This window comes from Drosophila suzukii, chromosome 2R, assembly GCF_043229965.1.
Source record: "Drosophila suzukii chromosome 2R, CBGP_Dsuzu_IsoJpt1.0, whole genome shotgun sequence".
Taxonomy (NCBI): Eukaryota; Metazoa; Arthropoda; class Insecta; order Diptera; family Drosophilidae; genus Drosophila; species Drosophila suzukii.
In genome coordinates, this window is record NC_092081.1 from 18,771,605 (window position 1) to 18,786,414 (window position 14,810).

The following is a 14,810-nucleotide window of genomic DNA, read 5'->3' on the forward strand; positions in this document are numbered from 1 at the left end:
GTTGTTGATTGGAGTTGTGCGTGGTGCTCCAAAAGCAAGTCTTAAAGCTGCATGGTAGATAGTTTTGAGTTTTCTTAGACAAGAGAGAGGGCAATTCCCATAAAATGGGAGACAGTAGTCGATCTTGGACATAACAAGAGCGTTTATTGTATTTATTAAAGATCTGGTGTCGCAGTTGTATCTACGATTGCCTAACCATTTAATTATGTTGAGTCTTTTTGATAGTTCTACTGCCAGAGTGTCTATGTGATCTTTCCACCTGTATCTACTTGATATGGTAAGGCCAAGGATTTTGAGGGAATTAGCTTGGTTAAGAGGGTATGCTTGTGATGTGATTGTAAAATTACACCTATGTTTCCGGCAGATATGCAGATGTTTGCATTTTTGCACAGAGAGTTTCGCTCCTGAGTAGTCACACCAGCTTAAATGTCTGTGAATAGGCTGTTTATAGACATTGTGTTTACATTTTTATGAATTTTCTTCAGTATAGTGAAGTCGTCTGCATAGGAAAAGAATTTGAATCCCCTATGGACTTCAATGGTGCGGCATAGTTTGTTGTACGATATTAAAAAGAGAATTACGGACAGTGGTGAACCTTGAGGGATCCCATTGTACAGTGGTCTGTCTTCAGAAAAATTGTTTCTTACTTTGACTTTTATCTTGCGATTGGTTAGGAAGTTTTTTACGTAATTCAACAATTTTGGTCCGATTCTCCATCTCTGTAACTCGTCTATTATTGCGTGAATTCCTATTTTGTCGTAAGCTTTTTCGAAGTCGAGACTAATAATTGAAATGTGGCTTCTGGTTGATAGGGCTGCGGTAGTCTGGTAGTCTAACAGAGTTAGGCATTCAGATACGGACATGCCCTTTCGAAAACCGAGCTGTCGACTATCGAGGAGTTTGCAGTTTATTGCAAGCCACCAGAGTCGGTTTGCTATGATTTTGTCTAGCACCTTCGAAAGACAAGGGTTGAGCGATATGGGACGATACGAGGTTACAGATGTTTTGGGAGTATTGGGTTTATGGATCGGTATTACAATACTGTTTTTAAATTGCTGAGGGATGTGGCTGTCTAGGATTTTGTTGTATAAATTTATTAACCGGCTTGTTAATGGCTGACTGAAGTTTTTAATCATTGGGTATGAAATGCGATCAAGACCGGGTGTCTTTCCATTGAGGCTGTTTAGAGCTGCTTTGAACTCAATCAATGTGATTTTAGATTCTATTGAAATTGCTTCCGGTGATGGATTGTGGGATAGATTCATTGAGTAGACTCTGTTCTTATTAGTTTGGAATAAATCGGTAAATTTAGAGTCCGAAGACGATTCTGACCAGTGAGTGACGAGGACTTGGGCTATGGATTCTGAATTTATAATGTTTATAGATGGATCTGAGGGGGATGTTAAGCAGTGTATATCCTTTCTGGTTTTTCTTCCGCAGAATGTATTGATGTTTGCCCAGATTTTTGAGGGACTTGAATTGGGGTTTATTTCTGAAGTAAACTTTTGCAGAGAACTGCGTTTTGCTTGTTTCAGTTCTCTTCTAAACAAAGCCTTGTTTTTCTTGAACTGTATGATGTTTTCGAGAGATATACTTCTTCTTAGCAAGTACCATGATTGGTTTTTATTGGTTCTAAGTTGTTCGAGGGATGTGTTCCACCAAGGGACGGTTTTCTTTTTATTAAATGTTGGGTTTGATTGCGGGATTGCTGTACTTGCGCTTTGATGGGTTATTTTTATAATGTTGGCGGCTTCTTGATTTATTTGGCTGCTTGGTGGCCTTTTGTTGTGAAAAATATCTGTGAGTGATGTGAAGAGGGGCCAGTTTGCGGTTTCAAGTTTGTATCTGGGGATCTTGTAGCTTTTACTGGAATTTTCATTATCAAAAAGATTAATATGGATGGGAAAATGATCACTACCGAAGAGTTCATGATCGGTTTTCCATTTGGTCTGAGTGGCGAGGTTCGGGGTAATTATTGTTAGGTCCACATGTGTCATTGTATGGTGAGTTGAGAAATGGGTTGGGGAGCCATCGTTTAGGGTAATTAGGTTAGATTGTGAAATGTATTTAAAAATCGTACATCCCTTTCTATTATTGTTAGGCGATCCCCAGCTTTGGTGCCAGCTGTTGAAGTCACCTGCTATGATGGTATTTTCATTGGGATTACCATACATATTTTCTAAATTTCGTAGTTCAAAATTCTTGTTTGGGGCAATGTAAGTGGATATGAGTCGAAGCTTTTGTTTGGAGTGAATAATAACTCCTACAGATTCGAAATCGTTGTTAAGATTAACTTGTTCGTTTTGAATTGAGTTGTGGATTAGAATTCCTACTCCACCGTGGGAGTTGTTTGATGTGTTTTTATGTATGAACGTGAAGTTGATAGGGATGGGAATGTTATTAAGGGAATGTAAATGGGTTTCTTGCAGGCAGATGGCTTTTGGGTTATAACATTTAAGTAATAATTGTAGTTGGTCGTAATTGTTTATGTAACCGTTACAGTTCCATTGCAGGATTAATACCATTGTGATTATTTAAATAGTTTTTTTTTTTTTTTTTTTTTTTAAATATCTACTTAAAGTTCTTCCTCAGAGCTGTTGTGATTGGCTAGTCTCGTTTAAATATACTAAAAAATCCTCTTTCAATTTAAAAAAGAAGAAGCCCTATGCTCGCGACTCTAATAAGGTGTACCACAACAAATTTGTGATTTGGGATATAAGATCCAGATCCCCCCAATTGGTTCAAAAAGTCTATGTAATATGTATTTTTTCCAAATTTTTTGACTTCTACTCCACCAGTTTTGTTTTATATCCCTTCCCACAACCAAATTCTGCATCCGCCACTGGGTTAAGATAATATATTTTGCTAAGTGTGTTAAATAAATGAAAAAAATTAAAATTTACTAAGCACAAGCTTCATTTCTTGATTACTATCAAACAATTTAACATCCCCAGGCGTAGTTCCCGTTAAATTCATCTATCAGTGCTGTTGCCCATGCTGGCATCCAAAGTGATATCAGCCAACATGCTATAAATCAATAAATAATTTCAACATCACTCAAGCAATATAACTTAACTACCATAAGCTATGATCGCCCAGGTAAGATCCGATTTATCTTTATCTGAGGTCGACCTTTTTCCTCGACCTCCGCCTCCGCCTCTTCCTCCGCCTCCGCCACCGCCACCGCCTCCGCCTCTTCCTCCGCCTTTTCCTTTTCCATAGTGGCTCTGTCCGCTTCCTCCACCACCACCTCCTCCTCCTCCTCCTTCGGGACCGATGCGTATATATCCGGGAAAATCGTACCAGTCTATGACATGCAGTTGGTTTAGGAGCAGATACATTACTGCCAACGCCCCTAACAAGCCACCAATTATTTCAACCGGTATTACGTATTTCCATTTCTAAAAATTAAAAATTATTCGAAATTGCAAGGAACAGTTTCAAAAACTTACCCGCGCTTTCAAAATCACAAATATAAATATCGCATGATATATCGGCCACGAGAAGATCATAATATATGTCACTAAATGTTTGTAAAACTCTTTTTCGCCTAATATAAAAAATTTAAAATTAGTATTATATACATTTGCCTTTATCAGAAGGGTGGGTAATGGCTCATTCAATTTTTAATTAATTATTTCAAATTTTTAAACTCAAAAATTTCTTTCGTTTTGGCGATTAATGTATCGTCACGTATGTACAGAAACAGGTGTCAAAGTGAAAAGAATTGAAGACAAAATTAAAATATTACAAAACGCTTTTAAAAACACGCAAAACGCTGAACATATGTAAACATAGACCATTTTTATATAAAATTTGGAATTTTAACATTATTTTAAAATTTATTATAGTTATTGATTTGTAGGAGAAGGTCACCTTAAGAAGTACTTTCAATAAAACGAATCCGCTTTGAGCAGTAGCATTTTGACAATTTACATTAATTCAGAGCTAAAGTGTCCTTAAAGAGAAATACCTGGAGGTGCACATAAGAAAAAAATACACAGTAATCCACTAATAGCTAGTGTAACGGTTGAAAGAACTAAAACAAACGTTTTACGATTGCACATTTATATATTTTGATATTTTTTCCTATTAATTTTGGTATATATGAATTTTGAATTTATATGTTTGACACTTAAGTCAATGGCTAAATATTTTGGTTACTTGTGCAAAAGTACCCTAATTGAAATGTATAGTAATACTTAATAATTAGAACTAAAATACTTGTAGGTAGCATCAGTTATATATTTTGAGATTGAATTAGACGGCACTGATTCCACTTACTCGCACTCGTTTACCTGTTGGCTAGACCTCCGAATCCCTGCATGCAGGCGAAGATCACCTATCAGAAAATAGATAAGAAAAAGCAGTCCTTTCCACTAAAGTTGTTCCTTTGGATACTGAGACACCCGTATCACCCATAAATCAATCACTATTATAAAACTGATTCATAAGAGTTAATTACCAATTAAGAGTCAATGGCTCACTTACTTTTCAGGGACACAAACAATAAGAGCCAAACCGTTTAGCGGTGCATTTCAAAAGTTTCCAAAGATCTTAACCCTTTAAGACTTTGTAATTCCTGCAGGTAACTTTGATCCCAAGAGTCGCCGACAAAGAACAGTTCCCTCACAAAAAATAAGCGACTATGTTAGCCACGCTAAAATATCAACTAATCATTTCTTCTGCCGCGTTACTACGTTTTATAAGCTCCCTTTAAACAGATAACCACCTGATGCGATAGCTAGAATAAAACCCTTGAGAGTTGTTAACAGATATTCGTAGGCTCACGTGAAAGGTTTCGATTGAGCGCTATCACTGGAATTGAAAGTACTTTACTGGACGAAAGCTTTATCGGTTAAGAGTCTTAATTGTTTTTACTAATAATTCGTCTGTTGAGTGGCCATAAGTACCTTAAAGTTACTGATAGATAGATAGATTGTGGACTTCTTCAGTAATACCTTAGATGCAAATCTGTCTGATAAGTATAACAACCATACCATTCGCTGCCATATTATATTACGATTACCGAAAAACAATATTTATCTTAGTATGTCTGCTAGCTGACATATCGAGAGTCTTTCAGTGACTTCCGATAAAGCCTTAGATGGGTAAATATACTCGATGGCAATATGCGTTCGTATTATAATGCACATCCCTTAAACGTCAAGGGCCCTTTTCTGAGGCATCCAACCGCAACAGCAATAACAGGACCATAAAGTAAACACTTGCCTTTTTTCCATGCGCTCCGGAATTTGTGTGGCGAGGCAAATATTTAGCAGCTGACACTCGTTGTGAGTGGCAGTTGAGGAGCTGGAGCTCCGGGATGGGCTTGGTATAATGCAATTTTCAGGGCGACCCCCCCTTCCCCACCCAACAAATTAAATTCAAATTGTGGACGGATGCAAATTTAATGAAACGCCAACGGCAGTGGCAAAGGCAACAACGTTGACGATGGCCAAAACCAAAGGCGGAAAACCGAAACCGGAAACCAGAAACCAAAACCGAACAACATGGGACAGGCGCAATAACCAAAATTAAAGCCGCACTAATGAGCAGAGACAATCCCGAAAGAGTAGCGCAAATGTGCCAACTACCGGGTGGCCAAAAAGTAGGCGGCATGACCGCTCTGGGCGTGGCAGCCGCTGGGATTGTGGCCACTGGATGTGGATGTGCTGGCATGCGGATGCATATGCAGCTGGCAAGTGATTTTGGCCAAAGTTAAAGTGGTTTTTACCCAGTTGCGACAAAATGTGCAGGAAGTCACGTATCCACTTATGCAGCAAAATGAGCTAGTCCTTCGAGTTTCTAGTCCGAAATGAACTTGGTAGTACAGTTTTATTGGGAGAGCTAGTTATTATCGGCTTTGGCCGGCAAAGGCCTTCGATGTGTCACCTCGGTGATGGGCATAAAGCCGGAATCCCCCAGGCAGCGCAAGGTCACATAGCCGGAGGGCCAAACGGTCAGCCAGGTGATGGAGCCGTGGTTCAGGTTGAGCCTCGTCCAGGCGGCCGGCGGAAGCTGCAGGGCCCGCAGGATCAGGTAGCGAATCACATTCGAGTGACCCACTATGAGCAGGTAGGAGTCGTGCTCCTGCTCCGGACTGGCCCGGAAAAAGTAGCGCCTGAAGGCAGCCTCGATCCTGGGCCCATCCCTCTGGTAGGCCAGCTCCAGGCTGCGAGGGCTCCGCTTCGAAGGAGGATCCCCAGGATAGGGAGTGCCCTCGGGCAGCAAAGTGCAACGTTTCATCTTCAAGGGATCGAGGTTGAGCTGCTTCAGGATGATCATGGCCGTCTCCTCAGCCCGCGGCATTGTGGAGGCCACCACGTGGTCCCAACTCAAGTCCATTTCCCGTAACCTTTGACCCGTCCTCTCCGCCTGTCGACGACCCCGTTCCGTGAGGTGGCTGCCATCCGAGGTCTTTGTGTACTCGCCGTGTCGCACCAGGATGATGTGCCGCAGGGCGGATGACTCCTGGCCATTGGCCACTTTTTGCAGCTGCGGCTTGTCCAGATCCCAGTGATGCAGCCAGGCGCCACTGGCCAAGGATTCACGTTTTCCATCTCCCTCCGCTCCGCTTGAATAAATCGAGGACTTCTGGCCATCGAGCAACCGGATGGTCAAGTAGGTGACCAGGGAACCACAGCTCATGGCCCCCACCGAGCGCCAAACAGCCGAGTATCTCATGGGTGACGAGGTTTGAGTTGACAGATCCAAAGCAAGCTACTGGGGTTTGAGTTCCCAACTTATAAATGATATATGTTTTATGAAGACCAAATGAAATATCTTTTTTCTCTAGAACCGATAACAGGATTGATGGGCTTTTCCAGTTATAGAAAAATATACTAAATTAAACTCAGTATAAGTATGACCTCTTTTTTGTGATATCAGAGTATTTTTCAGGAACCGAAAGTAAGAAAATAAAACATATAATAGTTATCTTTGCTTTCCAATTTAGTACAAATGAATTTTCTTGTAAACAAAAGTAAAAACAGTGTTTTTATAGATTTAAAAGTAAAAACTGCAGTAATATTTGAAAAATATTGACCACAAATTAAAATTGTTTTCAGCCACGAAACTTTTAAACACTTTAATAAAACAGCTTATTTTGCGATCGGGGACTCTATTTATTATAAAAATGTTCTTAGAAGGCGTTTATTAAATTTATTTATTATTTGCTAAATCAGTATTTTTAAGTGTTGAGCAACGTACTTTTAACTTTCAGTATTTTTAATCGAAGGAAGGGTCAATAAAGCTTATCGCACTCGAAAATAGTCAGTTAAATTTAATGTTTTATTTTCTCCTGCTTTTTTATTTTATATATATGTACCTTTTGTCATTACTCAAAGTAAAAATGGGAGTAACTAACTAAAACTCTGAGTAACCAACTTTTCTTGATATTTTAACCCGGTGATCTTTTATAAATATTATTCCTGTCTAAATGGTCTATTCAAAAAACTTTCATCGCTCATTTGAGCATTGTAAGGAACCAACCCATTACTGGTATAACTCCATTGCAATGGCAATCAACTTGACTCTGCAGTGGGTTTTGTCGCACTTTTAAAAGTTTATTCAGATTCGAATCGCCCGTTCTTGATTAGCATTCAAGACAAAGAGGAAGGGGCTTAAAAGAGTTAAGAAAGTGGACTCTTGAAAGGTTTTGGTCAACTTTTGTGTCAAAGTTATTTTACCCTCGGCAGGATACTCGAGAGCAGAACTTTTGAGCGGCAAACTTTACGCCCCCCACACAATCGGGCGGCGAAAAACCGAATAAGTTGGCAAAGGTGATGCCATGGAAAACTGTGAACTGCGATGGGAAAGCCATTCGGATGGGAAATCTCCAGTAAATGAGTGCCCCTTTAAGTCTCTGCGCACGGCATGGGCATTTAATTCCTGCCAGTCAGCCGGAAAAGGGCAACTGGCCTATCATTGGCCAAATAACTTTGTCCAAGTTTTTGCTTCATTTAATTTCAGTGACTCGGTGCCGCGGGGAAAAATGCAAAGGCTGCGTCATGGCCATCAGGAATGTGGCGACCAGTACCACCGGGATATCCACAAGTGGCTGGCCATGACGGACTCAGTCTGTTGGCCGTCGGATTTGGCCTAATGAAGTTGACTGAAACTTTTGACATGCCACCAGCCATCGAGGGACGTCCAGAATGCAGAAGTTGGAAAGTTGTCGAGGGTTAAACCCCATCGATTGGTGACCGCATGGAATTGAAATTAAGAGAGTTTCCTGAACAGATCAGCCTAATGCCGGTTTATCTGTTCTCAATGTAGGATTCTGTGGTGAATGTAGCTCGACGGCTTATTTCAATCATTTCACCCTGACATTTTTATTAAGCCAGGTACACACTGAACAAATGTGTCCTTAATGGATTGGCTGGTTAAAATATGTGATTTATTGAAAATAATATTCCTTTCTTTATAACCAAGGTATAAAATTAAAATGCTTAAAATATTAGACTTTTTGTATGCATTATGCCATACCTTTAAGCTCTAGTGACTATGAGGTTTATATAAAACTAATTGTTGCATGATTTTTGTTTTAAGGTGTCTTTAAGATGCACAGAAAAATTAATTTTTGAATACTTCTATTTATTTTAGACACCTCTATAAGCGATTTGAAAACTCTAGAATTGTAGAATTTCATGTGGAAAACGTTTTAATTAATATTGTTTAACTTAAGATTTATATTTAGATAATGTTAACTTCTTCAGGAAACCAAGACCTGATTTCCACTATCACATATTTACCAGGTTTTTTTCTGAAATTTCAGCAATGTAATTTAAACTGAACTATATTTTTCCTGTGCAACCGCACCCACCTGAGCTTGGCCTTGTGCTCATGCACATATTCATTCACTACTTTTGTGGGGTCCTCGGAATAAGCCACTTCAAGTAACCATAAAACAGATCTCGCATTGTGCGGCCTAGAAACGTGGGGATTACTCTTACAAGGTGTTTGAATAAGTAGGTGTGTGTGTGTGAAAGGCGGTGCCAGAGGAATAGTGAGTGTGAATGGCAGACAAGTCAATTTAAAGTTGTAATTCATGTCCTGGGAACTTCCTTGAGCTGCATTGAAATACATTCAATGCAGGGGGCTTAGATGGCAATTTAATTTACCAAATAATGGATATTAAAAATGTGCATCTGTATAAATTGCAAGGTAATTGTCCTGCAGAAGCACATAGCTTAAAGCCATTTTTAATTAAATTATTAAAAAATTATCCATACCAAAGTGCGTAAATCCTTTGAAGCGCCAAAAGAGTTGACAAGAAATCCAAATTTTTTCATTAGCCAATATATATATTTAAGCTGCCCTTTTTGGCCCCTGGTTACCCCTTTTAATTAATTGCCATCCGTTTCAGAGGAGAAATAATTTGGCTTTACATTTTCCACAAATGTGCAAAAGCCATCTCCATAATCACAGCAGTGCCCTACACTTCTGTATAGTTTATGTTTTCAATTTCAGCTGAATTAAACTGAAACGAGAACGAGTACGAGTACGAGAAAAGCTATTAACTTGATAATCCCGAACCATCTGTATAGCTGCTTTTCGGTGAGTGCGGGCAACTGGGGCAGCTGACACCATTTCCTTCTTGAATTTGCAAACAAATTTACACGAATTTGATTATTATTATGATGGCAATTTGCAAAAATGTCATCCTTCAAGCAAAAAAAGGAACGAGCGAGCGGAAATTTCTCATTGCACAAAGTGGGGCAGCATCTTCATCTCCATTGCCCCATCTTCCCGGATCCCCATCTCCATTCCATACAGGGTGACCAGTCGTCCGGGATCGAGGAGCCACGTTGCCCATCCTGGTGGTGCCACAAAGGAAGGACCCACCCACTCCGACCAGAATCCTTGGGGCCAAGTCCTTGGCATGCAACGTGGAGTGGTCCCGCACAATTCCCTGGCATTCAGCTGGTGGTTCCTCCTTATCGCGGTCACCCATAATTATGGTGTTCGTCTTGGCTGTGGAAGCCTCTTGGTCTTTTCCTCAACGCATCCTGCTGCAGGATGTTCAATTTTCGCTTGCCTTTTATGTTGCCTTGCCATTTTGATTTCCTTATTTGGATTGCTGCCTCCTTCGTTTTTTTTTGCATTACTTTAAGTGGCCGCGACCCAGTGCCACGCCCCCTTTCGCAGCCAGCAAATTATCTTGTGGCAAAATCAAAAGTTTTCCTGGGGAAATTGTGTCAAGGACACAAAACGCTCGCAGGCGGATCCGAGAAATTATTGCGGAAACGGATAGCAAAGCCGCAAACATTGTTTAACTTTCATTGCCGCTTGCTGGTTTGTGCTCCAATAAAAATCCTTATAGAGCAACAAATAACAAACAACAAATACAGATGGCCAATGAAAGGCAAGTTGCCCACTGCGGTTCGACCTTGTGACTCTGCTGAAAGGATAAGCACTGGGGGGCCAGGCAAACTTTTCAGCGAGCAAATAAATATTTAATTTCACAATGTTCAAGTCTGCCCGCACAAAGCAAGTGGAATTATTTTTAAATATTTAATATGACCGGGTAATCTGGGCGATTCGTTTTGATTCGGTTAAATTCAATTAAGAGGAAATTCAATTTATTTCTGTCTTTGGGGATATATTTAATTTAGAGTATTTATTGCTACAATCTAAACGACTTTTAAGTATGATTTAAGGAATAAAACTAATAATTAGTATAATAAGTATATTCCAAATCAATTTTTTTTCTATTATTAGATTTATTTTTTTAAGATAAAGATACATTTAAGTTACTAGGTTATCTGCTCATAACAGGGAATTCACTTAACAATGGCCTTTTTGGAGCTATTTTTAAATGCTACTACTTACTACTACCTATAATCAAAAAACCTTTAAGTAACTGAGTTCGACAGGCATTATTAATAGAATCAAATGTATGTCTTATAAAATAATTTTTCTACTATCACAGAATTATTCTTAAGTCACATTTTCAGAATTTTTAAAAATTATCCTTTATGATTTTCAAATTCAAAAACTGACCACTTTTACCATTTGCCACTCAGAAGTTTTCCCAAAGCCCTTTTCGAGCCACGTATTTCGTTCAAAAGTGCACCTTTAAGGCTTTTTGCAGTGCAATAAATCCAGGGAGCGTTGCAATTCGAAGTGAAAACGGGCTGCAGTTGCAGTCGGTAAAAAATGGAAAATAGAAAATGGAAACGGCATGCGGAAACAGCAGGATTGTTCAGGGGAGCTTAAAATATGGCTAGACCCATGCACACATCGGCTCACATGTGCTACACTTAATAGCTCATACGCCATGTTGGTCCTTTGTTGACTGCCATCGTTTGTTTACGGTTTAGTGGATTAATGTTTGAAAGAAAAATATAAAAATAAAATCGCACAAACGAAAACAGACCCAGAAAGCAAGCCAAATAAAAGTCAGCTCGAGGAGAAGGAAAAGCCAATGGCTGGGCAATTTGTTGGCTCTTTTGAAGTTAAACAAATCTGCATAAGGTATAGGGCCGAAAGCCGTTACAATTTATGGCTCAAGCCAGGGGCTACGACTTAAGACCCGGACCAAAAACTCTGTATTTGCTTTACTTTCGATGTGCTCCCCATAAATTGTGTATTTGTGTTCCATTTGCCGGCTGCATTTGCAGTGGGGCTCTTTGTTCGTTTTTAATTTGATTGTTTTGTCCGCCTTTGGACTGCGGAGTTGGTTTTAATGAAAACCTAATAATACTGCGCTTTAAAACAAATTGCTTCCATTGCACTCAAGTTGCTGTCTTTGATTTTCGGCAGAGTTGCAATTAAAAAGCATTTCCCTCCCCACTTTGATTAGTCAAAAAAGCCGCAAACGAGAAACTTGCTCATTTCGGCATTTTTGGTTTTGGGACCAAACTTTTGTGCAATTAAATTTGTGGACTCTCGACAAAGCACTCGAAAGAAATGAGGCAACTTCGAAATGGAAGTAAGGGCAGCCATAAAATTCAAACTCATGAATATATATGAACGAATATTCACACACACACACACACTCGATTGTCCGGCAGATCAAAAGCTTTCTGCCTCAGCTGCATTTTCGGTTCGGAACCCTCTTGCATTACAACAATCGCCCCCAAAATCGCAATAAATATCCATATTTAACTATAATAATTCATATATACTGCCGCCTAAATCAAACTAACAAAGGGCAAAAAATACACGCACACGTTTATGTTCTGGCAATTGAACAATTCTTTGGGCAAATCCCGCATATGGTTGTGGAATGTTCTATGCTGTAGTATACTTATATATATATAGAACAATGCCATCGACTGGGGACTGCCTGATAAATGGGAACAGAGTGCATATTGGGCTATAAGTTGGGGTTTCGCCTAAATTCTAGAAAAAAAAACAAATTAAATTACGCTACGTTACAATACAATTGACAGAATTCAAAATAAAGTGCAGCATACTTTTAGACACCTATTTAAGAGATTTTAAAAGCTTAGTAATTTTTATAGAACCCTCGACCGAATTTAAGGACATGTTATTACATATTTTGATTCCCAATTGCTTGAATCGTCTTAAATTGACGGAATACTTAAGCATACTTTTAGGCACCTAATAAAGTAAACACAAAAGACACATGATTTTTGTATAACTCAAGATAGAACTAATTTTTTTTATCTTTAAATATTCCAAGCTTAAAAATTATTATCATAGTCTTTTAAATTTGTCAAACCTTATTTAAATCATGGCAAATGCTATCCATCAATAAAAAATATATTGTAGCATACTTTAAAGCACCTTGGCATCATGGAAAAAGCTATCTTTCAATAAAAAAAATATATTGTAGCATACTTTTAAGCACTTTTTAAAGTAAACTCTCGATGGAAAGCACAAATATTTATTTTAAAATTAATCCAAACGTGGAGAAAACCAATATACTTCGATAGCTTCGAATACCACTCAATAATGGCTGTGCCCGAAAGTCATGGCAACTTTTTAAGCCAAACACACACTCGCACAACTGCGGACACAGTAAAGTTACAATGCATTTGAATAAGTATGTTGGAGCAAGTTCAGAAGTACGGACAGTTAAGCAATGTAATCCTCGTAACAAGGACTCGACTCGTGTGTGAGCTGGCTGTTTTATTCCCGATTGAAACATGTCGATTTTAGATCTTGCGCCTCACTGCACTGCATCGATTTGAATGTTGTTCTTGAGAGCACACAATTTTAGAACATTTCAGTTGATTTATGACTTACTCCAGTTCACATCATAAGCTCTGTGAGGTAGCTATTTAGGCCACAGTGTTTGGAGTTAGCTTTCCGAGTGAATGCGAATGCCAAGGAAAGGGAACTGGAAGCTGGCAACGTGGTGTAATTACATTTTAGGGCAATTAAAAGTCACAAAAGTTTGGCTTAGTCAGTTGAAAATATAGAAATCTAGACCGCGTCGCCATGCCGACGACCTGCAGGACCGCCTCCTCCTGGCTTTTGGCCATCTCCATTCGGCCAAGCAGCCCGATGGAGCTGTGCAATGTCAGCTCCGCCATTTAGCCTTGTCACATTATTTTGCTTATCCCCACAGACCAGGGCCCCACACTCTCTTCCTCCCCGTGGCACTTGGCTAACTGGTAACTGGTAAATGCTCTGGATCTGTATGTTTCGGGCTCTTCTGCTCCATCTGATTCCTTGCTTGGCTCCGCTTTTGGCCCTAATTGTTGGTGTAATCTGCTCTGCTGACGGCGGCTTGGTGGCGGGCATCCGCTTTTCATTCATTCATGGTTATCCATTTCCCCTGCCGCTCCAGATTCACATTTTCTCACGCTCCTCCGGAGTCCCCTCCTCATCAACCAAAGCCCACCGCCCACCAGCGTCATCAGCGGAGGCCCAGAAGCGTCTTCGCTTAGGAGTCATCAGCATTATCAGCTGGCAAACTAGATATATATGTGGTTGCACTAGGGTGATCCTTGGTTTTTCGGGTAATTTAAGGGTTTTACTTTGCCTATCCTTAAAGTTACACACGATCTTATAACATATTTATTTGAATTTAGCTTAAGGGTCAAATGAAATATAAATATTTCGTTAAAATTAATAAATAGTAATTGGAGTATAATTCTATCACTTATTTCAGAGAAATTAGCACTATTTTTATATAATCGCTTATAAAAGTGCCTAAAAGTATGCAGTAAATAAAGAACCCAAAGGAATTGCGATCTAAAAGACAAGTATTGCATACTTTTAGACACATTTTCATGGGTTTTTAAAAAATTAGTGATTTCTGTAGCCTGGCCGTACCTGTGATTGTTTTTAAACATATGCTAATAATATGATAAGCTGTAAGCACACACAAAAACCCAACAGACCACATGTCGTATGCGTGATATTATTTATGTACTACACTTGTAATGCATTTTGAATCACCCTGCCAGGCACACCATTTAGTTTTCGGTGCATCTGAGTTCAGTTGAGCTGATTCAAGTTGAGTTAGTTGGTGTAGAACATGCAAGCCGTGTCATAGTTGAGCTGGGCTTTACGGATGGTTTCCGGTGGCTGTGTCCGTGTCCGTGTTTTTGCCGCTTTACCAGCGACTTACTTTGGTACTTTACTGCCCCAGCAACGGATGTTCAATTTCCCTTTTTTTTCTCGGCGCTTACATAGGTTCTTTAAAATTATTTATGCCAGTACTCCGCCCGCCCAAAGGCCAAGGCATTTATCTAAGTAGCTCAAGACCATCCATCTCCTTTGCTCGATGCTTAGGCTATAGGTATATATGTATAGTATATTTTAGGAACTCATCAGCAAGCATGCTTTGTTTCATTTGCATTCGCAACGTATGCAGGCAGCAGTTG

The 14,810-nt window shown here is 39.5% G+C and overlaps 2 protein-coding genes across 6 annotated transcripts; both read right to left on the reverse strand.

Moving 5' to 3' along the window:
• Window positions 1-2,840: 2,840 nt before the first annotated feature.
• Window positions 2,841-4,674, reverse strand: LOC108008918 (uncharacterized). 5 transcript variants are annotated; one of them, XM_070994594.1, is made up of 5 exons: window positions 4,492-4,674; window positions 4,299-4,432; window positions 3,453-3,550; window positions 3,080-3,401; window positions 2,841-3,027 (listed from the first exon to the last, which is right to left on the reverse strand). In XM_070994594.1, exons 3-5 carry the CDS (start codon window positions 3,510-3,512, stop codon window positions 2,942-2,944), a joined length of 468 nt encoding a protein of 155 aa, XP_070850695.1. In that variant the 5' UTR covers window positions 3,513-3,550; window positions 4,299-4,432; window positions 4,492-4,674; the 3' UTR covers window positions 2,841-2,941. The 5 variants fall into 5 exon arrangements, 4 of the variants coding, with proteins under 4 accessions (XP_070850695.1, XP_070850696.1, XP_065719583.2 ...); XM_070994595.1 differs by having other exon boundaries at window positions 4,285-4,432; XR_011603664.1 differs by having other exon boundaries at window positions 2,841-3,401; window positions 4,299-4,443.
• A 1,170-nt stretch (window positions 4,675-5,844) lies between these two features.
• Window positions 5,845-6,752, reverse strand: Pgam5-2 (Phosphoglycerate mutase 5-2). Its single transcript, XM_017072697.4, has one exon. The coding sequence runs from the start codon at window positions 6,685-6,687 to the stop codon at window positions 5,851-5,853; it is 837 nt and encodes a 278-aa protein (XP_016928186.1). The 5' UTR covers window positions 6,688-6,752; the 3' UTR covers window positions 5,845-5,850.
• Between the last annotated feature and the right edge of the window lie 8,058 nt (window positions 6,753-14,810).